At 38.1% G+C, this 27,085-nt stretch overlaps 1 protein-coding gene across 1 annotated transcript; it reads right to left on the bottom strand.

Annotated features, from left to right (window-relative positions):
• Positions 1-1,581: 1,581 nt before the first annotated feature.
• cacng8b (calcium channel, voltage-dependent, gamma subunit 8b) lies at positions 1,582-27,025 on the bottom strand. Its single transcript, XM_055048077.1, has 6 exons — positions 26,687-27,025; positions 12,301-12,615; positions 11,424-11,648; positions 7,905-7,988; positions 5,462-5,602; positions 1,582-4,066 (listed from the first exon to the last, which is right to left on the bottom strand). The coding sequence occupies exons 3-6, from the start codon at positions 11,644-11,646 to the stop codon at positions 3,273-3,275; spliced, it is 1,242 nt and encodes a 413-aa protein (XP_054904052.1). The 5' UTR covers positions 11,647-11,648; positions 12,301-12,615; positions 26,687-27,025; the 3' UTR covers positions 1,582-3,272.
• Between the last annotated feature and the right edge of the window lie 60 nt (positions 27,026-27,085).

Below are 27,085 nucleotides of genomic sequence, written 5' to 3'. Positions count from 1 at the left end.
AAAAATTTTTAGAAAGAAAATTGAAAAGATGTGGTGCGCATTTTGCACCCTTACATGTCCCCTCTTTTTAGTAAATAAAGTTCATACAGATGTAATTAAATTTCAGTATAAATCCAGATGTTTGTGAAAACCCCAGAGGTGTGTTGAAGAACATCAGTGAACAAATAGTGCAATAAAAGCCGAGACACACAGCAGACAATTTGGAGGACATTACAATGAAGCTTTCTTTCAAACATGCCAATTGGCGGCTCATGAGGAAAGCAGCATTATGCTGTGGGAATGAAGCTGGTCAGAGTCGAGGAGATACACGGTGGTTTAAAAGGATATCATGGCCTTGCTAGAATTTACTAGACCAAGTGACCTTGTTTAGGTATAAGTAGCAACACAGGCTTTCTTTTTCCAATTTCAAGCATTTAAATATTAAAGGAAAATGTTTACTGTTGCCTTGCAGCAAGAAGGTCCTGGGTTCGATTCCCGTCCCAGGGTCTTTCTGCACGGAGTTTGCATGTTCTCCCTGTGCAAACGTGGGTTCTCTCTGGGTACTCCGGCTTCTTCCCACAGTTCAAAAACCTGATTGTCAGATTAAATGGTGTCTCTAAATTCTCCCTGGGTGTGAATGAATGTGTGTGTGGATGGTTGTTTGTCATGTCTGTCTCCGTGTTGCCCTGCGACAGACTGGTGACCTCTCCAGAGTGACCCTGCCTCTCGTTGGCTGGAGATGGACACCAGCACCTCCCGACCCCACAGGGGACAAGGGTGTTAGAAAATGGATGGATGGATGGTTTACAAAAACAAGACGATTGATTTAAAACCATCAGAAATTCACTCCTTATGAGATTTTGAGTTCGGAGTTGTACATTTGAAGGTGGAAATTAAAGTTCAGTTTTAAGACTGGAAACTCAGAAATCATGAGCAGAAAGTATAAACCGAACCCATCCCAATACATCAGTTATTGTAATTTTTTAGATAAATCCTTGATTGTTATCCTTGTTTTCTATATGGTCATATTTGATATTACTTCAAACTGATGTGTTTTTGTTCCTTCAATTATCTGCAAAACCACATCTAGTTTTCAGTTATTAAATAAGTTAAGTTTCAACTGGTCATGGCTGGGAAGACTGGTGCCAGTTTTTGAAGACACTGGTGATATTGAATTATTACATATAAAGACAAAAATCAATCTGTTTAAAAAAATATCTGTTATAAAAATGTTTAAAATCCAAAACATTGATCAAGTTAGAATATTGTGTTCTCTCTGCAACAACATACAAAGCTCTCTATCCTAAGATTGATAAAAAAAATTTTTTTAGCTAAAGCTTAAATAGTAACTCTGATAAAAAAAAAAAAACTGTATTTCTTGAAATTTTCAAATTGCTTGGACGTAAAACGATGGAACAATGAAATCTGAAACTCCAAACTGTAGAATTAATGTTGAAAAGTAATTTTTCCCCAGATAATGACAGGCATTAAAACGGTTTACATACTGTAGATGTAAACTCATGCATGTTGAGTCTTTGTCTCACAATAGGAAACAGTTTACAGTATTTTTCTTAAGAAATTAACAAAAGACAAAAGTCTGAATATGTCTGTTATTGTTTTTTTTTATAAACTTCGTGCAATACAGTGTTTGAGTTTATCACACATTTAGATAAACTATAGCCATTTGTCTAGATATATCTATTCTCAACTACATACTATTCATATTGCCCACATAAATGCTGTCTGTGTGCAGTTTAGACAGATTTTTTTATTTTTCTGAAATGAAATCAAACAAATTAAAAACATATAGGATCTGGAAGCATCTGGTAATTATTTAGTTTCTTCATTTCGTCATGTAGCAGGTGAATCCCAGGTCGCCACCTGGTTCTGCAGTCACTTGGAGCAGTTCAGCAGAGCGGTGGGAGGGTCGGGGAGTTCACGTGTTTACATTCTCATCAGCATCAACAGCTCTCACTCAGGAGTCGGCAGTTTCATGGGAAGCACAGTGAAAAGACTCTTTGGGGAGGGTTGGGAGTTTGTCTCTGTGAGGAAACTATTATCAGAGATGTGATAAGGTAAAGAAAAAAACTGACCAGACATGGACTGGCTTTAGGTTCAAATCTGCTGGGAACTCAGCTGACAGGTGTCCATCAATCTGAACCTGCTTTTTCCAAATGCTTGAACTGTGGTCCCAAAAGAAGGTATCTATAGAGTTTACAAATATGCATAAATTACAATGTACATGTCGTTTTCCCCAAGTTTCCTCTTTGTTTAAACCCTTTTAATCCACATAAATGTGTTTTGGTTTGTGACTGAAAATTATTATTTGCATGGGTCCCGCTAGGGCTTTTTTTTTTATACAAAAAATTGATGGATTCTTAAATTCTTTTTCTCTTTTCAGGAAGCAATCTTTACCTAATTCTGTACATATGTTATTTTTGCTTCTTTCTTTTTTTTATCCCCTCCAACAGAGGTTTCCATTAATGCCCAAGAACAAACATCTTCAACACAATAAAGCTACAAGTACTAACTGCTAACACTGATTAGAATGGAAATAAGACAAACAGAGGCCCATGGAAAAACCGAACCTGCACTAACAATGAAGATTGTTGGCTGCCTCAGTTGCTCATATTGTTGCATTTCTTTTAGCATCAGTATTTGGAAGACAATTTACAGTATTCACATCTGACTTCTTTTTTTATAAAGGAAAACTCTATATTATGGGAGTTAAAAAAATAAAACAGGCTCTCATTCGCCAACAATTTGTGCACACTCATTCTTTAACACACGGCTACACACAGCTCACTGTCGGCTCTCAGTGGCTCTGCATGGATTCACAGTAAAAGTCATAAAGATCTAAAAAAAAAAAAAACAACGCAGAAAAAAAACACCATGAAAATCAACATTTCATTCCAAACTAGTGTTTGCAAATACAACTAGCCTGTAATAACACAGAGAATAATCACAACAACAATTTACATTAATGATGCTCTGGTTAAATTAGCGATACTCCTGCACAGAAATTAGGTGAAGTGTTTTCATAGTAGCCCAAGGTTAAGTGCATTTGATCATTAACAAAATAAATCATTTCTAGCACATTGAAATATCAAAATATTTTTATTTTGTGAAAGTTCATTGTTGTTGTTATTATCGTTCTGTTATTACTCTTCTTTTTTGTTCTCAGTGAGATTGAGTCGACTAAATAACAGTGAACAAGGAGGAGAGTTATCTGTTGTCCTATTTTTTTTATGTTCCCTCTTTCACTATCCCACCACCTTTCTTCTTACCTCCCTCTACACAGGTGTTGTCTTCCTATTAAGGGTGTTAGAGTTGCTCTCTCTGTCTCCCTTCAGTCTGTCCAGAGTCCCCATCCCTCGCTCCCTGTCTACTGTGGATGACGTGAACGGCGGAGGAGCCACAGAGTTAGCCATTGGTGCGTTGGAGTTGGAAGTGTTAGAAGGGTTATGTGACTTGAGTGAGGGCAGCGTGCCACTCATCATGACTCCCCCTCCACCGCCCCCATCTTTCGGGAAGCAGTTGTGGAGCTGGTAGAGTGTGGCCCGGTCCACGGTGCCGTACATGGGTGGCAGACCTGCCAATTTGGGGTCGCGAGACAGCGTGTAGAGGGAGATGTCTCCTCCAGCCAGGGCCGTGTGCGAACGAGAGTGCGGGTTGGGCAGAGTGGAAACCGAAATGGGCCCCTGGGAGAGCAGCGCAGAGGGAGGCAGGCCGAAGTTCTTCCCTCCACCTCCCCCGACGGGTGAAGGGTCTCGGGAGCGGGACGGGTCGGTGGAGCGTGACGAGGAGCGTGAGCGGCGGCGGAAGCGGTAGCTGGGCAGGCGCAACATGGCGTGTGTCGTGCTTTTGAAGATGTCGGTGCGAGAGCGACAACGGAGCTCTTTGTTTTTCTCAATGTAGATGTTGACAGCCAGTACCCCAACCATCTCGGCCATGATGAAGGATAAGCCTCCAAAGTAAAAGGACCATCCATAGGAATACTGCCATTTTTTGTCTTCGTCTTTCTTAGGCGAAATGTCCCCTAGTGCAGCCGAAATGTAGACGATCACACCAATTATGTTACTCAGACCTGTAAGGGCAAAAACAATGTTCTAATTATAAAAAAAATATCTCAATTAGTGATTGAAATTAAATGTTAAAGAAAATGCACAAATAGCATTTTTAGTGTGTAGGTGAGCATCACTTGAAATACATTGTTTGTCTTCAAACATCAGCTTACAGGGGTCACAAGTTCACCAGGGAAACCTAGATATCTCTCCGCCCAGCTCATAATAAAGGATTCCAACGTGTTTCCAGTTGTCTCACCACTGGGTCCAGGCTCGATACTAATGTCATCCCAGTTCAGCATGCCTAGAAAAACTCCAAAGAGAGGCATCGGGTCCTTCTTGATTAAATGGCTGAACCATTTCTAGAGAAACTTCAAGGATGAAGAATTTTCTCATATAAGGATCCTTATTTCAGCCTCTTCTTCCTGGATTTCATTCTTTCCTCATAGGTGAGGGTTTGAGTATGCATTGCAATTGAGAAGCTTGCTTTTTGTCTTAGTTCTTTGTTCCTCATACCAAAAACGCTCCAGTGGCTGTGGCCTTAAAGACGCCAACCATCTGCAAAAAGCCAAGATGAGACACTGACATCCCCAAACCAGAAACAATCCTTTCTAGGAGTCATAAAATCACGTCTATGAACGACACAAACTGAATTGACAACAATGGGAAGTCGTGGAGAAGTTCAAACCATATTGGGAATAATGGCCATAAGATTTTGAGACCTGGCCTACAGGAAGCTATAAATATGATCCCTTGACAGGTGGAACAGACTCTGGTCGCCTTTCCTAAAAATCAGCACCTCCTTCTTTACAGGTGCTGTTTCACTCTTCCGTGGGACACTGAAGAGGTGAGTCAGCCATGACAGCCTCAAGTTATTAAATTCTTTGGCATCTCATGATGAATCTCATCCTTCCATTTTGCCCTTCAAACAGGGAGCATATTAAACACCTTAATGCCTTCTACCATGATTATGGAGTTACCGTCACCTAAATCCTGTGACTCTGCATTCTCCACAATGGACATGGTGACTAAATTGCAATCCTTAAAGTCTCCCTGCAACACCTGGGTCAGCAGTTCTCCCCTAAACTGCACAGGGCCCACAGTGATTCCTGCTGCTGCTCTCTGAAGGTTGAAAAGTATTTTTAGAGCTTCCTTGAGACCGACCAGTTCAATTATGTCACTTTCCACGTATTCTAATTGTCTCTTTGCTTTTGAAACTTTAGATAGCTTCTGGCCACCTGAATCTGTCACGTGTTTCAGGAACCTGCAAAGAAACCTAGCCCTGAAGGTCTCCTTTCAAAGTATTTAATTTTTCAGATAATCTCTTAGGACCACTCCGATGAATTTACACACACATGTATATATCACAAGTATGTAAATATTTCCTACAAGGTGTCTATACAATATTCATCTGTTACCTGCTGCTACAAACAGGATTCCTGCCCCAAGGATGATGTTCCTTTTGCTTTTGTAGAAACGACTAGCAGCAATGCAAACCCCACCCATCAGCAGCAGGATGGCACTAAGGATTGGGAAGATGTTGGAAGCCCTGACTACTCCTGAAAAAGAAAAGAGGAATAAAAGTAAGCAACCAGCAAGATGAATTGTTTCTAGATAAATAGAAACAAATGTAAAGCCTTTATACTCATCAAAATATGTCACGGTTAAAGAAACAAGGGTTGTGTTTTGACTTGCTCTTGAGGCTGACTTTGCCAATGTTGTTGAAAATAATGATTACTGGGCTTGCCGGAGATTAATTAATTAGTTAAGAAACTGGTATGTTTATGATAACCATCCGTTTTTATTGGTTACAGATTACAAAAGGTATAATTTATAACCAGTCACTGTTATTTTATGTTACAAAGTTTAGAGTATTGCGCAATATCAGTGGTAAAAAAGTTGATTTATTTGACTTCACTGGACATGCATGCCCAAAGAAAGAAGTTGATTTAAATGACATATTTTTAATAAATACATCTATTCTGAAAGGCTACCACAAAAAATTAGGAAGACCCTTTAAAAAATCGTTTGTCATCTAATATAGCAATCAATACAAAAATTTACAATGACTTAAAGAATATTTTACTGTTCGAGAGGACATTGTTCGCTTGATTCTTCACACGAATTTGAATTAAAATGTTCCCATGTGGGTTCAAATCTTTCTTTAGATTTGCTAACCAAAAAGACAAACACACACATACACACACATTAACACTCCTCTCTCATCTAGGACAACTAGGCCACTGGAGAGAAAATGCCACCTAAATGCCAGCAAAATGCCTCTGCAACATTGTAAACAGAGCACAGGCTTTATGCATGCACAGGCTCACATGTAGCATATCACAGAGCAGAAAGACATCACTGCAGGGCACTGAGTGCGAACTAGGGCACCCCATCTCCCTGGCCTTTCTACACACTGTCATATGTTTGTGCGTTTCTTTGGGACAGTGTCGTCAGAGGAAAAAGCTATTTAAACCCCAATTTCTACGCTTTCTGCACTACTATTTTGCATATATCTGTCTCATGATTCAGATCATACACAAAAGATTTTGTGAAAACCATCTAATGACTGAAAATGGTCAAGTCTGTAGCTTGACTCTGACAGGTAGCCTAAGCTGCTGTCATACTGTTACTTATCTTGCATTGCATGAAGGTAACACATAAATCCGAGCATGAATAAATGAAGGGGAATTTTTAAAATATCAACTCCTGCCATGTTTTCAAAGTATGTGCTCCTTTTAATGCCTTCTCATTTTTAATGCAGCATGTAGTCTAAGACCAAAGTGGTGAAATGACATTTTCTGTGATGTCATCATGAAGTTTACACATTTTTTTATAATAAAAAATCAAAGTTTCATTAGTGGCTGGAAATGAAAGTTCAGTAGTCTATGAATGCCTCCAAGTGGTCAAATCATTACTAACCAACATAATCAGACAGTAAAGAGTACGATGACTTTCACATTCAGTTTCAACCATTAAGCATCTCGAGGTGAGTGAACCACACAGATTAGCATAACATGAGACAAAGTAATAGTTTTGTTGGGTCAGTACATTTGAGTCATGGTTTCGCCACTTCTGTCACAGTGGTGAACATTTTCAGTCTACTGAGCTGCAGCAACAATGTGATGTAAGTATTTGACATGTATAAAGAATCTCCTGGTTCATCTAGTGATCAAACAATCTGTGTGGGTTTTCCAATCACTAAATCCACCAAAACATCCACTTAGTTGGATGTGAGAAAACCCATAGAAGTAAGAAGTCACTTTTGAGGATATGCCAAGACATATCTGGGATTCATTTTGCTTTTGAGAAACTGAGAGAGGACAGAAAATAACAGGAAGGCTAGATGGATTATATAAGAAGCTGCATTTACACTGACCATAAAATTGTGCAAATTGGAATTATAAAAATTCATTTCCTTACTGAAAACACATACATTTTTGAATCATGTAACTAAGGACAATTTGTAAACAGCAGCAGCACAATTATTTGTAGGTACATTGCCTCCATGGGCAATGTGCAATTGACTCCACCAGAGGTCAAACAGTGTATCAAAAGCTGAGTCATTCAAAAGTTCTGAATGCAGAACTCTTCTGTAAAATCGCAGACTACAATTTCCCAAAAATGTTTGTGATGGGAACACAGCTTGAGTAGCTCTGATTTATTTTTTTGAACTGCACTCTTTTGTAAATACACACAGAGTGTTGAAGTAATGCAAGCCAGGGTTTGCATTAATTATGCTAAAGATAATTAAGATAATTAAAAGTGTCCCCCTGCAAAATCCTTTTGTTATCGCTTTATAACAGTAAGACCCTGATTTACAGTTACTTATCCTGTTTTGATTCATGAGCATTGACTTACGTAGAACATACTCTGCTCCATCATGGTCAAAGTCTGCGTCCTCAGGGAAATGATTAATCTGAGAACACACTCCTCTCTTCACTCCTGGGAAATAAGAGAAGAAAAAGGGTGACCTGAGTCAACAAAACGCCCAAACTCATAACTACAGTTTTAACGATAGAAACCACCAGCAATCCTGAAGAGCAATCTAAATGACACGAAAACAGTGGTATCTTTTTTTTCTATTTCTATGTTCTTCTCAACTCTCCACAGAATAGCAAACTTCAACATATTGGGGAAAAGCACAAGCACTACTGGAGCTGCTTCTAGAAGCAAAAGGTGTTAGTGAAAACACAGAGGTTCATTTCTACACATATGGAGACACACAGCCAGACAGATAACTACCCTCATCTTGCATGTAGACAGACAGACGGATGCATGATGATGAGAGCACAAAATTGTTGCTGATAGATGGATTGTGAAACAGATGAAGTGTTGGAATGAAGAAACACAGACGGAGGGAGACGGAAAGATGTGAGATGAGCTGATTTCTGTCTCATAGATCTTTTATTTCCTCTGGTTAGTCTGAAAAGAAACAAACAGACAGATGTAGGTACAAAGGAGTGGGAGGTCAGTTAGGTCACATTCCTGGATTCAGCCATAACAGCTTCAAGCTGGACATACAGCACCTTACATATGTCTCTCACCACTTTTCATATTTCCTCAACTTATGAGCACCAAATTCAGAGTCTTTAGTGATTTTTTTTATTTTTTTATAAATTAACACAAAATGAAGAGGAAGACAAATGTGTGCCTTTCCATTTTGCAGCAATTAAAAACATGAAAATATTGTGTTCCTTCAGCGTTAGAAAACATCTGACAGGATTTTGTTTAGGATTTTCCTATATTTAGCTCCCTTCATCTCCCACCAACCCTGATGAGTTTCCCTGTCTCAAACCACCATGTTTAGCCATATGGATAGGATGGTGTGCGATTATGTGCCAAACACATAAAGCTTTCTTTCCCAGTTCAGTTCACACTTTAGGACGACAGATTTCAGAACATCCATAGACCTGAGATTGTAACTTCTATATTTCCTTGTAAAGAAATAAGATCGATAAGGTGTAGTGTCCAGAACTTTTCATACATAAACACTACCAAAATACTTAGCTGCTTTATATATAAAGATGTCCAGTTAATTTTAGACTAGTGCGTAGGGAAACCACAGTTGGCAATAATAACCACTCCTCACAAATAAGGTCCCGTGGAATACACTGTGTGAAAACAGTGGCTCAAAGCATCCATATACAAAGCACCTTCATAGTCTACAATAGGTAGAAAGGTTATTTTCACAAGATTTTTTACAACATACTGAACATAGTCATTAAAAGTCAAATGGTAATGATGTTTTCAAACCTACAGCTGGTTGTTGCTGAAGGTTTCTTCTCTTAAAAGTGAGTTTTTTTCTCTATACTGTCGCTATGCATCCTTGGTAGGAGGGATTGTTGTAAAGTCACCAAGTGATTATCTACTGTTGCCATGTGACGCAATCTGATGGGATTCCTCAGACAGCCATGAGATGACATGTGAATTGGCGCCAAATAAATAAACTGAATTGAATTTGTGTATTTGTACTTCTCATGGCCACATCTCTATCAGTAATCTGCAAATAAGATAGAATAGGGCAGTATGTCTCCATCCACAGCATAATACTGCTGCCCACCCACAGATATAAATCTTTTAGAGCCAGACTGTCCTGCATTTCCACCACAGCTACACCTCACTGCATCACTGCGCGACCACTGAGCATCTGTCTCCGATGAATACTCCACATACATCAAGGATACATGACCTCCAAGCTGTGCCAAAACACTGTCAGCTTTACTGCACCGCATTGTGAGCGAAAGAAATGAATGGAAGTTACGGCAAGGGGAACAGGGGGGAAAGCAGTGAAAGATGAAATGTAATGTTTAGAGCGTGAGACAAAGCATAAAGAAGGAGGAAACTGGGAGAGTGGGGTAATGAAAGAAGAGGGTGGGGGTTGCACTGCAGCAAAGCTGCAAGGGCTTGAGCTTATCTGTAATTGGCTGCTTTGCAATCAGGAAGCTTAGCAATGAGGAGAAATTAGCTTCATACAATGACCAAGCTTGGAATTGGTTGGAGATGCTTTAAAAAGAGAGCCAAGAGATTTTATAGGGGACCAGAAAGGCTTCCACCTCAATGTGGATGTGAGGAAAGACGCAGACTGTGCTCCTTCGCTGTTAAGTCCATCCCAGCGTTCAGTGTTGAGCTCTAGCCAGGCACTCAAATGTATAATGAATTAGCAGCTTGTGCTGCTGTATCAAGCTGAAGATCGAGAGATGGATGCTGCCAGATTTTGTATCAACTGCCTCTTTCAAATCTGAAATCGATGAGAGAGCAGAGGCTTTTGTTTCAAAACAAGACTGGAATAAGTGCACCCTGAATAAAAGACAATTAGTAATGGATGATTTTGAGAGGAGGTTATGCTTCAGTGTCATGTAATTAGAAAGCAATTATGCAAAAAATAGTTTTCTTGTTACTTTGGCACCATGTAACAAACACAACTGAAAATTATATTCTGTAGTAATACAACTCTCTTCTAAGATGCTTCTATGATATTCAGTTATTAGTAAAAAGAGTCCTAATTCCTTTGTGCAGAAACAAAGGATACTACAGGATTAAAAAAAATACTTTTTAACATAAAATCGCATGTATCTCATAAAAATGAGGTTTTTAGAAGTAACTCAAAGGTTTAGAGATTTTTCTGTTTAGTAAAAGTAAAAAAAAAAAAAAAAAGTTAGGGACATGTCGTTTGAAGAATATTTGGGGATAAACTTTAAAATCCTTCATTAATCCTTTTTAAATTGATTTTAGATCTTTCAAAAATTAACATCAGACAAAAAAGTAATCTAAGAAAAGAAAACATTTTCAAATGATGATCTCATTTGATTCAACTTGGTCTTTTGTGCAAAAGTAATTGCCACCAACCTAAAAATTCTTTGGCAAATCTGAAAAATGAAAAAGTCACAAAAACAAGCAAAAACAGAAGAAATCTACAAATGAGTACGTCATGTTTAATGGTTGAAATGTAGTAATCTTTACAGTTTAAGATGATATTTTAATTTACTCATTCTAATTAATTTAAAGACAACAGAAGCTCATTTTTCTAGAGGTCTGATTATAGGATTGCATGCAAAGTCGTCCTAAATAAAATATCTGTAGTTATGCTGCATCTCACAGTAATACCTGTTTCTTGGTCATCAACTTTCTTTCTAGTATTTTCATATTCAAAACTTCAGAGGTTTGAATATGAACGTTCAGATTGGATCCATTTCGACAGACAACTTGTGGAAGAAGAAATGTACATTTTGTTCAGTCCCAAGAGATCCTAAATGCAAGAGTTTCACTTCGATTTACATTAAATGCTAATTTGAAACTATGTACCTGTATTTATTCCTGAACAAGCAAAATTTAACCAGACATTGGATCGCACCTTTTGACATAAATTTTTTCCCATACCTTCCAGGCAGCATATTCTCCACAGCCCCGAGTGGGTGAGTGCCCCAGGGTCCTTCTTGTCCTTGTTGTGGGGATCATCCTGCGTGATGTTGGCTGTGCTGTTGCAGATGAGGGCACGGGAATACAGCCAGTAGTCCGTCCCTATGGCCACCGTCATCAGGCCGAAGGCAGCGAATGCCCCCACGGTGGTGAGGAGGATCTGGATCCCCTTCTCACACACCATGCCTTTAGGAGAAGAGGAAAGTGAGGGAGGGGATGGAAACAGTGGACATTAAGAGACGCAGCCCGGGAACAGACAAGCATTTGTTGTGCAGGAGAGGATTTACAGTCATAGACACTGTGAAGTTAAGCTGAAAAAGCAGTGGGTAAGGTGATAAGCGGGAGGCTGATATGAGAAGTGAGAAGATGAGACAAGAAACGACAAGAGGTGGAGGCAGGTGTGGGAGGTGTGTGAGTGGCTCTCATGATGTGTCCTTGGAGGAGAGTTTAATGACTCTGCTGACTCTGCTTAACAAGACTGAATTGATGTGGAGCAAATCCCAAGCTCAGTCTGCTACATATTCATGAGCAGGACTCTGTTCTCAACCTCACAATCAGCAGAGCTGGAGATGAATGCACAAACACATGCACACCAGATTACATATGTGATCACCATGTGCCAGTCATTATTAGAAAGCTGGTGTACTTTTAACAAACCAACTTCTTTGCTTGCACTTGTACAGACAGCAGCCCATTTCCTGGTTACTGCATGCCGTACTGCCCCGTGCAAGAGCGCTTTGTAAAGTTGCTCACTATCATTCTGGAGCCGCCTCTTATGGATAAATCTTTTTTAACTGCATGCAGATAAAAACCTGTGAGGAAAAAGACTGATCCCTACCTGACGGCGAGTTTCTATCCTTCGACTCAATTTTGAAATCTTTTTTTTCCTCGTCAGTGAAGAACTTGCTGCCCCCTCGATCCGGACAGCATCCATCGACTGTTTTCACCTGCTCCTCTCGCTCCTTCTTGCGCTTGTTTTTCCTCTTGTGCCTCTCTCACTTTTACCCCAGTCTCTCTTTTTTTCCTTTACTATTGCTTTCCTGGATAAAGCAAAGCTTGTGGGGGTTGTGGACAGCTACCCCACTCTGTCCGTCCTCCGTTAGCAGAAAATTTGCAGCAGAAAACCCATGGTCACCACACCACCTGTCTGTTGCTGCAAAAGAAAGAGAAGAAAAATATGAAGTTATTACTAATCATTTAAAATGTTGAGTTGTATTTATAATCTACTAGATGTACATGAAGTAAGGATATAATAATGTACTGGCTTCGATCATTCCCTAGTGCAATGACAGGAATAATAAAAATATCCATCTAACATATTTTTTTAAATACTGTGTTAATTAAATACCATTTGTTGACCTGCAAATTGAGGTTTTGATAACAGAAATTAAGAAACTCCATTTGTGCTGCATTGATGTGAATTGCTCATCTTGTGATAGTTAAAAATTACAATGTTGTCTATCAGGCCTGAATACATATATTCACTACTACTGTTAGAAATCAGTCATTATGTAACCACTTTTCTGTTTTGTTACATGGTCTTGCTTGGTCCTGACTGTTTCAATATAGCTTCAAATACAAGCTGATAGTCAATTAACGAAATCAGAAGCTCCAATCTCAGAGAAATTGTGAGCTACAATCGGCCCAGAAGAATTTCAGCAGTTTTCAGTATCTTCTTTTGAGTTTTGATATTTGTAGTGATGACTGTATTACCACAAGGTGGTTCAGAATTGTTATTAAATCCCACAAACCACAGGGATGCAGATTTGGACAAAAATGAAATAAAAAATCTGAGTTTAAAGATTATCCTCAGTAGTCTAGTAAAAACCTACAAAATGTGGCAACATATTGTAAATGTTACATTATTTTCCCACTATAGATCGAATATTTTTTAAGGGATGCACCTCATAACTGACAGACTTTTCACAAAATCTACTTCATTCCTGCACATTTTTCAAGTGGTCAAAACACATGCCAACATAAAAAGCATGACAACATCAAAGCTTTAGCCATCATCTTACAGAAAGGTAAACGTCTGGTAGCTTTTGTCCCAAATTGTGTTTTTTTCCAGTTTCAGATCCTCCCTCTGGGTTATTTCAAACACTTAAAAACACCACTTTGCACAAGATGACTGAGCTGTAACCACATTGCAGTCTTGAGCACAGTGTCCTCAGAAAAACCTAGTGTGTCTTCTCAGGTGCTCTTTTCCCTTTAGTGCTGACTGAATTCCTGTGATTACCACAGAGAGACATGACATGGGACTAAACACCAATAAAACATTCTCTCAGTGCATGCAAAAGCTACGTGTTTGCAATATTTTTGGACCACTGGGAGAAGTGCTTTAACCTTAAACTTTGTCACAAAATTATTTTTCCGGCTTCTAGCTTTTCTGTGAAACCATATTTGCACCCTGCTAAAGAGGGTAATTATAGCAAGGGCACTGTGACAGGCTAAAGTGAGAGTGACTTTAGAGCATGTGCACAGCATCTAGTCTGAAAAGGGAGAGAGGACCAACCCGACGTTGTTACCATAGCAACCGTGAATCCCAAAGTTGGGATCAGCAGAGAGCAAAAGAGGGAAAAGCATGATGGGCCGACGAGAGACGCACAGAGGGAAAGGCAGAGAGGAGAGATGGAAAGAAAACATAAAAGGGGATATTTCAAGTTACAAACAGTGATTGACTCTGAAATGTAGCCAGACTAACCACTACAGCAAAGCTATGTCAGTAGAGAGGTCCACTGACTCTGCAGCACAGATGCTACCAAAAGCACACACAAAAAATAAATTTAATTTACAATGAAGTGACCTCACTTAAAAAAAAAAAAAACATTCATCCTTGTTTTTTTTCTTAATAGATCCAGATAATGGATCCAAGCAAGCAGCACAGAGCATTCTACGAACACCATTTAGCAGACATAATGCAGTTCGGTCGAGTCTTTCAATATTTAACGATGCAATATGGCACCGTGATCAAAATAGGTTACATCCTGTTTGCATCGTAAGACCCAAAGCAGAGATCTGCCTCAGAGACAGAAGGAGAGTCGGGGTGATTTTTTTTAATGTGTACGTGTGTGCAGCTTTATCCTCTTCAGAGCATCCGAGGATGGGTCTAGTCCAATCTTATTGTATCCCAGTAATGTTTCCCTGAGCTCTGTATGTTAGACAGTTAGCCTCATATCTCTACGTTCAGGCTCCTCATTATGTAAACTGTCTAAGGACACCACTGCAGTGTGGCTTATTTGTTACGCACAGCATGTTTAAGCTATGACACAGAAGCTATTTTGTGTCATACAAACATACTGAATTTTCATAAGGGAAAAAAATTAATTCATCATACTTCAATCACCAATGTTATAATGTGCATAAATGTGTGTGTGGTTCTGGTATTTAACAAATGACCTCAAGGATAACCTACTATGTTATTCCCCAAGGCAAAACCTCCCCTGAGTAGCAAATCATAATTGTCACTTAATTATCTGTAAAATTTATTTCTCTCTCATAATTAAGGAAAGAGGGGGGATGACAGGGAACGTTGGGAACGAGACCAAGGGAGAAACAAGGCAAAAGTAAATGTGTGAATAAGTGAAAGGTTGTCAAATTCCAGCAGGCTTTGTGTAAAAGGCAAGGAAAAGGGCCTTGTACACATTGTGTATTCAGGGCAGGAAATATGCACATTTTATGACACTATAGAATGAAAAAAACCCAAAGCTTACATTGATCATCAACCACTATTTGCAGTTCAGAGTCATGTATGCTTCTTCCCAGCTGGTTGGACTTTTATTGTAAGGAAATTTATACAAGATGGCGACCTTACTGCAGAAGTACAATAAGGGACTTCTGCAGTAAGTATCATGACACTCCTAATACTGTTGCACCTGCACTACTCAGATCAGGATCGCATCAGCAGCAACACAAGGTGAAAATATAAGAGGACTTGATGTTCAACAAAATCTAGTACATTTTATTTTCCTATTTTAAACCTGTTTTTACATGTTGTAGGTTTTTACAGCCACTTTAACATTTTAATATTTTTATGCTTTATTCATAGAACACCTACACAGAGCAAAGCAAACTTTAAACTGCTGTGTGTGTTTTTTAAAATAATTTGTATACCCAAATACAATCCCTTGTTATAGTACACTTTTATAATAAAAATAAAATCTAAAACTAGCTGGCTACTGTTAGACAAAGTCCATTATGTCTTCTTAGCTGAAATATGAAAAAACAAAATCCTGAAATGTCCCCAATGCTCCACCAAATTGTCTGCAAAGTAGGAACAGTAAAAAACTATTTATCTGCATGTCTCTGTAGGTAACATACGATGTGGTAATGGTACATAGAAATGCCGGCCTTTACTGGTTATAAGAGTAAATATAAATATTGTCAGAGAGCAAAACTATAATCCAAAATGTTTTTGGATATTTTGTTGAATTTCACATAAATAGTCCAATTTATTCCCTGATGAAAGTTCTTGTGAGGCTAATGGCATGTTGACCTTATCAATGCACTTGTTACCTTTTTAAATTGAATTTCCAGCTTGAATTAATAAGGCAGTATGTTATGTTTTGAAGAAGGACATTATAAGTTTGTATGTTTTGTATTACAAATACTCCGTACTACAATGGTAGCCCTCAAAGTGAGGCTGTTTATAATAAGTCTGCATCACCCAGAGCAGCACAGGCCAGCCAGAGGCCTATTAGTTGCAGCAGGACATCTGCAGCACCAAATACAGCAGCAGCCAAGTCAGTGGCCGCAGAGCCCATTACAAAGCAGGTGTTCACCTGTCAGAAAACCTCACATATAATCACATCTACCTGCATGACTCATTCCCAGCATGACAGAATACCTTTGTTTTTGTAGAAGCCCACCCAATATGTTGTAGGTATATTGTAGCCATAAATCACAGAGCAGATTTGAGTCTTGCAGTAGTTGCTCCATTAGCTATTCATTGCATAAATCAACCACCAAACTGCTTGTTGAATAAATGATGACAGCTGTAATAAGTTTTACACACAACAAAGTGCCATCCCACTGACTAATACTAGCAAGGCTGAAGAAACAGGTCTTGTGTTGAAATATTAAAAGTCACATTTACAGCTGGTGGAAATGGTAAAGGGTTTTACTGATTCCTTAATTGAAAAGAAAAAAAAATGCTCTAGGCCTACTTAAGATGAAAGTTTCTAAAAATAAAAATAGTGCATTCTATTCTGAGACGGCAGCAGAGGGAGAATTTGCAAAAACACACAAACATCCAAGTCATTCTGAGCAGAAATGATTTCTGTTCTCTTGTTGCACACCTGAGCTCACTGCTGAAATGCTGTATTAATATCATTGGATCTCCCGTAACTATGTCAGCAGAAACGACACACATGTGCAGGTGCACAGAACGCGATCCACAAGCAAGGGAATCTTTGGCATGTAAGCACACACATAGGCTTAAGCCCCCACAACTGTCAAAATGAAAAAGAAATCCTAAAATAGGTCAGTTTTAAAAGCAGCTGAGCAGCCATTAAGCCAGAGTGAAAAGTCCACTCAGGACCTCAGACTGAATGTAACCCAGGGTTTCCACAGTCTTAGCAGATCTGCCAGAGAAAGTAACACCTTGGTCTAAAAGGTTCTCAAAATAAAGTGTCAGAATAACCTTATGCTTATGAACCCACTAACCTGTACCTTAAACTCAGACATATTAGCAATCATGCATACAAAGTACCTTCACTATTTTGCTATCTGTTGCAAGATGACCCATTAAATGGGAAAATTTCATACAGAATTTTTTTTGTTGAAAATGTTACATCCTCTGCAGCAGAGTCCAGTGTTTTTTATTTATTTGTTTAAAAACAATAAATTCACTTGTTATAATTTTGTCGTTTTTACCTGCTCTTCAAAAAAACAACAACATAATAAATAAAATATAAGAATACAAGTAATAAAATAATAATTGTAGATCTGAAATAGAAAGAGCCAGGCACGTTTGCTTTAAAAGGAACATGTGGACAATGAAAACCCAAAATTCAGTCTCAAAAGATTAGAATACTAGATAAGATGATTAAAAATTGAACAGAAATGTCAGGCTTTTGAAAAGGATGTTCATGTCTATGTGCTCTATTGAGCATGAATTACTGCGTCAATGCAGCGTGGCACGGAAACAATCAGCCAGTGGTTCTGCTCAGATGTAATGGAAGCCCAGGTTACTTCAGGTAATCTGCAATGTTGGGCCTGGAGTCTCTCATCTTCCTTTTGACAGCAGATCAGAGGTTCTCATAAGGATTTCTGTCAATCAAGCAGCGTATCATAATTGCCCATAAAGCAGCTTTTAGTATATTTGACTAAGTCCTGCTAGGAAATTAAATGAGCATATCTGTAAGTTTTGACAGCAGATGCAGGCATGAAGTGCTCTTAATTTTCCTGAGAGAAGGTGGTGTGACTGAGTACTTCAGATTACACAATGGACCAATTCTACCATATACCAGCAAAAGTCAACTCTAACTGGGAACTTCACACTGGACTTCAAACAACATTGATGTTGTGGTTTTCTGCTCTTCCGCCAGACTCTTGGATTTTAAATTAAATGCAAACTTTGCTCTCATCTGAAAAGAGGACTGTGGAAAAGTCCAGTTTTTTTCTCCTTTCTCCATGTGAGACTGTCCTTAAGTTGTCTCCGGTTCAGGAGTGACTTGACAAAAGGAAAACAACATCTGTAGGATTCCTCTCTGAGTAATGGCCCTTGATGTGCTGACTACAGCTTCAGTTCTCCAAGTGAAGCTTCCCCAAATACAATATTTAAGGAACTTTTACTTGACAATCTTCTTAAGAATGTGATTGTTCTTTTTGCTTGTGAAACTTTCTTTCTTCCACTAAACTTTCTATGAAGATGCTTGGATACAACAATCTGAGTATAACCAACTTCTTCAGTAATTATCTTTTGTGGCCTAAACTCCTTGGGGAGGGAATATTCTGGAAATCTATCAGTCTATCCTCATATATTGTCAATTTATGAGGGTTTTTAAATGCTTTATTGCAAGCCATAATCATCAAAATTAAAATAAGTATTTCACTCACACTGTCTGAAATGAGTGAGTAACATTTAAAATGGTTTGATGATGTTTTAGATTTACCTTTTGATATACAAAGTCCAAAATATTTTAGACTGATGACTTTGCATCCTGTTATATGACTTCATTTTTGAGCAACAATCACTGGATATGGATTACTATTTCCTTCATCCTGACTATAAAATAAAAAAACAAAACAAAAAAAAAACAAGTAATGTGAATATTTAAATTAAAACAAATCTTTTGTGTTGTGCCAAAAACAATTTCCATGTTTAGAAGAAGTTAATTTGTCAGCGTCTTTTATGAAAGCCCTCCTGTCAGCGACATGTCACACAAAAACGTTAAAACATCCATCTGGACAAACCACTTGTGCTCATGCGCTACATGTTCCATTTTTTATATTTACCAAAATGTACACAAAATTATTCTAAAGTCTACAAATGACACAGTCCACATTTTAGACACCCGTTAGTGATTCTAAACAATATTACAATAAGCAGAGCAAAGGCAAATAGTTGATCTTTTTTTTTTTTACTCAAAGACTTTACATCTGCCTTCTGTGCAAGAGCCACATAATTCATCAGCAACAGAAATAACTCGATCTCAATCTGGATGAAACCTTAAACAAGACATCAACAAGACATTTTAAAACCGTAAAATGTTGATTAAAAACATGACAACATTCTACATTTCTTTTAGTTCCTTATCTGACCACTTAGTGTTGACGAGGGAATGAGGAAATATTTATGATGATGAAGAAAACAGGATCCTAAAAGGTGGACTTCAAAACTTGTAACAAAATGTAATGTATTTGCATGAATTGTGCAAGAAACATAATGGGAGATCAAATGCCAACAAACTCACGTGCAAGTGTTTAACTGCTGTAATGTGAGGACGTCCTCTTTAGTTCTCCAGTATCAGCACTGTGGTGTAATTATGCTCCTCACTGAGTAGGCTGTTTTCTTCAATAGCTTTGCAAGGTTGCTAACTTTATGAAAATACCCAGAATCCTGGGAAATATTGGTTGAAAGCTAAAACGCTTATCAGACTTTAAAAAGTGAGAAGTACCCTCAAAGTAACTTAGCACAATAAGATGATACTCAAGAAACCTGACATAAATCCGTTGTGCTATTATCCTGTCAATTCCAACAAAAAGAATAATTTGTCCAAAATTTAAGAATTTTTTCAAAAGTTTACAAATCTCACACATTTAATTCATCCCAACAGTATATGTTTTTGATCATTTATAAGGCAGAAATGTGAATACTCTTACTTTTATTCCAAAACATCACCATTGGGTCTTGTCAAAGAATACATGTCAAACGCTTTGCTGCATACGGACTCTTATATTAATTGAAAATATTTCACTTCAAGAAAAATACAACAAATAGCTCAGTGTGTAGCTTGAACACTACTAAACTAATGGTGAATATATTGGTGCAGCCAGACGCCTTGAGATTTCAAAGCTGTGAACAAAATCTGATGATACGGGTTTCTGAATTCATTCTTTCCAAATTGTGGTTCAGACCATCAGGGCAAAGATTTGATCAGAGATTCCCTGACCTCCCGTCCACATCTACCTGTTGTAGCTCACCGCAGAGACTCGGGGGTTTTTCCCACTCCATCTGTGAGATATTATCTCTCCAGACTCTCATGGGTCTGTCTTCAGGCCTCTTCCTTAGGACCTCAGTCGGAAAGCTTCCAGAGGGAATATTTAGCACTTTAACTGGCTGCTTTCACTGCATAACTCCTTGAATTATCCACAAAGCTTTTAGTTTTTGACAAGACTTGTCATGTTTTGAAAAGTAATTGGTATTAGTTTTTGAAGCTAAAGGTTTAGGATTCTTTTGAAGTCCACAATAGGATTTAGACAACTCTATGTTTGTACCAACAAATATGTTCCCCTTGTCCAAAAACATAGGCTTATTCGTTTGATTCACAGTTGATTTTTTTGTGATTTTTGTAGTTGTATTTAGCGAGTATTCAAATCCCTTCATTGACCTCTGATTTAAAAAAAAGTGACAAGTCTAGCAAGCTTTTCTGCATCCTTTAACCAGTACTGCTCATAATAACAAAGTACTAAGAGTCTGTGAATCTGATGAAAGGTTATTAATTACTCAAGCACTGCGTTGGGAGAGAAAACTTTGCTGGCTGATATTTTCTCTGATGTCTTGGAAAGGTAAGAACAGTCTGACAGAAAACGTATTGATTTTGAAACTGAAACTTTTTAAAACCTTGTATATTTTTGACCAGCCCATTTCTAGAAGCCATTAAAGGTTAGTATAGAGTAATACTTCAAAGTACAATTACTTTATTCTATGAAAAATAAAGATTTTTCATAGCAAAATCTTTATTTGGCATGCTCATGTTTAAATTGTCACCATTTCTAATTAATCTGTCCACAGTTGGAATGACACCACAGTATTTATGGCAGGAGAAACACTGTTATATTACTATCAAAATATGTTCATTGTGGAAGCATATGGCATCACAGTACTCCAATGAATATATTATAGTATTAACATATGCTCAATTTAGAAAGTTAAAATATTAATTCCTATGAAGCCATTTGTCAAATTAAGATAACTATTTGAAAATAACATTTAAGCTGATATTAAAATACTTCTCATTAAACCCACATTTTCCATTGTTTATGGGTCTTACATAATATTATAATCTTAAATTATGAGTTTTATCAACTTTGAGTAAATGAAATATCACAGTTAATTCCTTTTACTAAAAGATATCAAAACTACGTAACCAGGGGCTGTGTCATCTTTTGGCTGTCATTTTTCAGTCTTAACTGCAAAGTATTTCTTACACTTGTACTTTACCTACATTTGGAGTTCACATTTTTATTCCAGTAAGCTCATGAAGTCTGCACAGCTTATTCATTGGTATTTCTGAATTTACCACTGTGATATATCATGACCTCAAAGGAGGGAAAAGTTATTCAGCGCATTTTAATAACTTTAAATAAAGAACCTGCGATAAGAATCACTCTTGCTTTCTTTGGAGCAAGCGGATGTGGGCCAAATTTTGAAAACCCTGGTGTGTTATTTTTCTTTTATGCCCACAGAGACATTTAAAATTGAGATATTTTCTCAGTCCATGGGATGATAAGGAGAAACAACTCATAAATTTGGACCGGTGTCAAATTCAGATCCAGTATCCTATCGCACAAGTATTAGCATACATGAAAAAAAAATTGCTATGTATTGCTTATAGCCACTATTATATTTTTACCACTAACTTTCCGCAACATGACAATTCTGTCACAGTCAGAGAATCACAGACAAATCGATCGATGACTGAAATCAAAATTCTGATATTTTCTTTATTGAATGCGTCATATTAAGAGCTAGAGCTTCATACTGACAGCAAGACTTAAAAATGCTTCTGGGGGGAAGAAGTCTCACTGTTAGCTATTTCTAATGTCATTAAGATATTTGAAATGAAGCACAAGTAAGAAAGAGGGTCATTAATCAGATACAAGTTTTTTTGTAAATTTGTGTTTTCAGCTAAATGTTGAGGCATGTCTGCTGTTCATTGGAATAAAAAGAGAACAAGACTTTCTGCTGACAACAGGAAGGCCAAATGTATTAAAGCAAAGATGCTCCGTTTTATTCTTTTAAGAGTTTGTCTAATGGAATATGTTTCATTTGGAAATGATATGTTGAAGATTTACAGTTTACAGAATCTATACAAAGAAACTGCTGATCTACCAAAGACAAGCTAATCTGTTACATAAGATTAACTTTGTTTTAAAAGTAAAGCCTCTTTAAAAGCAACTGTTCTCATTATTATGTCATCTCTTCTCCTGACATAAATAATAAATGATGGCTCACAGCAGGGAAACTGGAAAAAAATAATTTCAATGGCCTCCTAATTTCTATCAGTATTATAGGACCTAAACAAAAATCAAGATTTTGGTCAAAAAGGTTGGTCAAAAAAATTTGCACAATTGCTAAAGAAAATGTTATCTTTACCCCTTTAATAAAGAACAAAATCCATAGCAATACACTGGAAACATTTGAACTTACCACTATTATCTGCTATAGTGTTGACAGAAATAAAGTAATTATTATTAAATTAAAACTGGATGATAATTTTACCCTTTGGTCCATAAAAAAATATAATTTCAAGTATCACATAATGCACAACAATTTCACCTCTTCATTATTTAGTTAAGTCAGCTGATGAGCACAACTGGAAACAAATCCTGCAGTGTTGTTACTGCCGCTCATTTCATAATTGCAAGCTGCAGCTTAGAGTTGCAGGCTTCAGCTTTGTTACTGTATTCACACTTTTTGCAGAATAATACTTACATATGCAGAGATGCATTGCTTCCTATCACCAGACTGGGTCTCCTGTAACATTACTGCATTTGCAATCATCTTAATGTTTTGTTTTAAGTACTCTGTTGGTGAAAAAGAAACTAGAACATAATAAGGACGGTGTATCATCACAAGATTATGAAGCAGAAAGTCCTGAGTCATGTAAAATTGCAAGTTCGAGTAATTTTCCTAAAAATATGATAATTTTAATAAAGTTTGAATGCAAAGTCTTTCAACTTGGTTGTAGGAGGTTGTGCTTTTCCAGTTACACTAACTTTAAGTACATTACTATAGAGGTCTTTTCCACTGAGACTGAAGTCAATTAGAAAACTTTAATAACAAACTTTCTCACTGGAACTTTTAACAATTTTGTTCTTTTGTTTTTTCTCTCCCCATGATTTGGATTTTCTTAGGTTAATTACTTAAATGTAGCCAAAACACAGTGTTTAGATGAAAAGTATTGGCTTAAGTTGCAATATTTGAAAATGACGGCAGTGTTTTGGATTGCTTAATTTGTTGGGGATCCTGGGAGCCTATTTAATTGAAACACACAATGTTGTTACACAGGAGTAAAAGGCTTTTCTCCTGAGTCTCTGCTTGACTAAAGAGAGGGAGAGTGGAACAACTCTGAAAGCTCAGACTACCAGGAAAATTGCAACAAAGGCATTGATCCTCTGAACAATAGCTACATGACAGATCTGATGATGGCTGCAGAATTGTTTCCCTGCAGAGGGGAACAGAGAGTAAGAAACAAACCTGGCCACCCAAGCAGCTATCACATGTGAGCAAAACAGCTCAGAAAAGCAAATACAAACACCCAGAGAGATTATTTCAGGTCACTGGGAACCACTTCAATATTAGATGATTATGATTTGGCAATCAGTAAAACAAAAACCTAACCCTGAGTGGGCTTCGCATCACTACTGTCTGCAGTGACTCACCTCACTGTGTGAGCAGCAGATCTCAGAGCCAACTAAGAGCTTTCAGTGTAATCTAGCATCCACAGAGATGATCATCAAAACCTCACAGATCACACCTCGCACACATGGCGCAGAAAAAAGTTTAACACGTGGCAGGTGGAGGAGCTGAGGGGGCGACCAGCAGACAATAAACCAACTGTCTGTAAAGTAGGGATTTCACATTTTTAAAGAAAGACAGCAGGGAGTCAGTGGGAAGAAGATGAGGCAAGAAACTATCATAACTCAGCAGACAGAATGGGTCTGTATTCTGATACATAGCCTTAGCTATGTATCAGCTACATGACATAGCTAAATGTCATGTACCTGATATTGGAACCTGATATTTTTCAAGAACAAAATGACCTCTGTTGGTTGTAGCTTCGATAACCGCCGTTCACTGAATCCGTCCTGAAAGGTGCTGAACACTCCAAATGTGTTGAACACCAACTAAGTTGGTCTAATTTCTGTCTTGGGCATTTTTAATTATTATTTAACTGTTCAAATGTTTGAGCCTCAATGAAAGCAGCTTTTAATTATTATTATCAGATGTATGCTTAGGGAACTTAGGGAACTGTATTGCATCTCATTGTCTGTGTGAATTAACATAATAATAAAAATGCTCTTTGTGAGGGAAAGTTAGCAGTTGAAGGGGGAAGAATGGTCTGAATCTTGAGTAGTAACTGAACATTTACGTTGATGTTTAAATTATTAGCAGTAATAATATGAACTGTTTTTATATTAAGTATGTCAACAGAAGGAAAGAAGTAGGAAGGTAGACCAAAGCCTTAAAAAGTTATGCTTTCCATTTGTAAGGTTTAAAGTTTCTAATAAAGAGAAAGTAAAGCAATTCTCCCCCGTCTACCACTTGTTGCTGCTGACTGCTAGTCAGCAGACATAGAAACGGTGTACTAGATGAAGCTATTGTTTCATGGTCAGTTTATATTCATGGTCAGTTTATAAAACTGAAGTCAGCAGGTTTCAACCGGTATGTTTCAAGTGATGTAAATTATGCCTAACAGGACTTCACAGAGTTCCAGCTCCAGCCAAGTTTTGTTTCCATGCTGACTGTACCCACAGACAGCGACATTAACACCCAGTCCAAGTGTAAGCACCAAATACACTGCAAACAGGAGAAACTGCAATGAGGGCAGGAAAGGGAGAAGAAGATCAAAAAGACAATGTTTTTCAGTACAGTGTGGGAAATCTGCTTTGTTCTCCATCTGGATAATTTATCTTCCTGAGATCACAAAGGACACCAAAACTGAACTTTTAAGTTGTGTTTTCTTCTTCTTCTGTTCTGAGCAGACAATGTCTAAAGCAGGGCATTAGTGCCCTCCGATGAGCCTGTAGTTAAAACTGTTCATCTCTCAATGATAGGCTGTGGTTCAATGTAGCCAAAATATGAACAGCAAAGCGGTGCTGCTGAGGTCTAAGCAGCTTGCGCTTACAGACAGGGACAGGTCTGAAAGAAAATGTAAAAAAGGGCCAATATTCTGTGCAGTTAAACACATTATTTTCACTTACGTCTCTGTGTAGAAATCAAAATAACAATAAATAAATACATGTAAAATTTTAGATGCAATAGTAGTAATGGTTTCTTTTGCATTTTAAACAAAAGCAACCTCATATTCTGAATGTTGTGTGCGTATGCAAATGAAAAAAAGTGAAAGTATTTTTGATCGACATTAGAATATTGGGAGAATCTCATGGGAGCCCCATATCTAGTTTCCAGACATTCTGAAAGGATTTAAAGTCGGATACATGTGTGAAAAATTAAATGTTTGTTAAATTCATCTACGTCAAGAAGGTGGATCAGCATTAAACTGCAGGAGGGGGAACTGCTGGACATTCAGGCTGCATTTGTTCCTGAAACTGCAGCGCTTTGCAGACAGATCACCATAAGTGCATGAGACAACTGCAGACTTCAGAGTATTTGTGTGCCTCTGTATAGAAAGATGGTAGTCAGGTTTAAGGAGGCATTAATTTGCACAGAAACTCCCATCTGCTGCAGTAAACATTCTGGTTGCGTTATGACTTTTCCTTCCACCTTTTGCTTCATGTAATCAGCTGCAGCATGTGAACACTGACAGCAGTGTGGTGGGAACATGAATTTTCAGGATCCATCAGCATGATGTGTTTCATGGGTTCAACATGGAGCTGCACGTTTAGCCCTTCTCTGCACTGCACTGATGGGAGCTCAGAAGGAGGAGTGCAGACCAGTGATTAAACCAAACACCTTTACGAGTTTGGAGCTACAGCGCTGCCAGCGTGGACAGCTCTGTTATAGTGATGCGGACTGCGGTGCATTTATTAGCAGAGAAAGGCACACACGCACACACACACACGCACACATCACCATGCATGCAGGGGCGACACGGTGGAAAATGGACGCCAGCATCAAGCCACAGAGCAGACAAGAGGGACAAATCACACATTAAGACGCAGATTTTGTTCAGTCATCCATTGGTTGACCAATTTCTGCTAATTCAACAGATATTTCAGCCGCACACCTGCCGTGTAAATGCAGAATGGGAAAGTGGGAGCGAGAGGAAGAAGGGGCGCGGGGGGCTCATCCAAGCAAGCAGTTAGAGGGCTCTAATGTGCATAAAAGACGTTGTAATAGCTAATTATAGACCCGGGAAAATAGATGGGAACATTTATCAACAGCGTCTAATTAGAGCGATGGCAGAAGTCTGAGAATTACTATCATTATTTGTCTCTGCAGATCCCACACTGTAGCACTGTTAATAGGTGAGTGAAGCGGATTAATGTTGCATGTAAATTGCACTGGGTGAACTGGTGATCCGAAACACTGCAAAGTCAAAACACAACACTGCCACCGTGGGATTATTAAAAGAAACGTGCAGATCTCTTACCTTCAGTTCCTTTATGTATAGGCTATATATACATATATATATAAATATAAATTCACAGCGTCCTTGCACTTCCCAAGAGATGGAGACTGAGGGGGGAAGAAGAAGAAGACAAGGGGGGTGGACTGTTGAGAGGATAAATAATCGAGGCAATAAATAAATAAATAAAAATGTTTTTAAAGGGATTGCAGCAAGAAATGATAGAAATAAAAAAAGCACCTAAGGGAGGTTTGCAGCAATTTAAATCAGTCTCTGATGGAAAAGGGTTGAACATGCATTACAAAAAAGGCTAATACAGGACACGTCACTGAGCACGGATTTGTCTGCCGTGGATGTGGCCGCTGCCTGTGTGTGTACTCGGGGAGAATGCGTCTCCCCCGCCCCTTCGGTTGGTTGGATGAG

The sequence above is a fragment of the Poeciliopsis prolifica genome, unplaced genomic scaffold (genome assembly GCF_027474105.1).
Source record: "Poeciliopsis prolifica strain line A6 unplaced genomic scaffold, Auburn_PproV2 SCAFFOLD026, whole genome shotgun sequence".
Classification (NCBI taxonomy): Eukaryota; Metazoa; Chordata; class Actinopteri; order Cyprinodontiformes; family Poeciliidae; genus Poeciliopsis; species Poeciliopsis prolifica.
The sequence above is the reverse complement of the archived record's forward strand: the minus strand, read 5'-3'. Positions and strand labels throughout refer to the sequence as shown.

Excerpts from the sequence above, each read along its gene's own strand:
- cacng8b (XM_055048077.1), bottom strand. The coding sequence starts at position 11,646 with ATGGTGTGTGAGAAGGGGATCCAGATCCTCCTCACCACCGTGGGGGCA. Across the intron at positions 7,989-11,423 it reads GAGAATATGCTGCCTGGAAG|GAGTGAAGAGAGGAGTGTGT; the intron begins GTATGGGAAAAA and ends CTTATTTCCCAG. Across the intron at positions 5,603-7,904 it reads TGGAGCAGAGTATGTTCTAC|GAGTAGTCAGGGCTTCCAAC; the intron begins GTAAGTCAATGC and ends TTTCTTTTTCAG.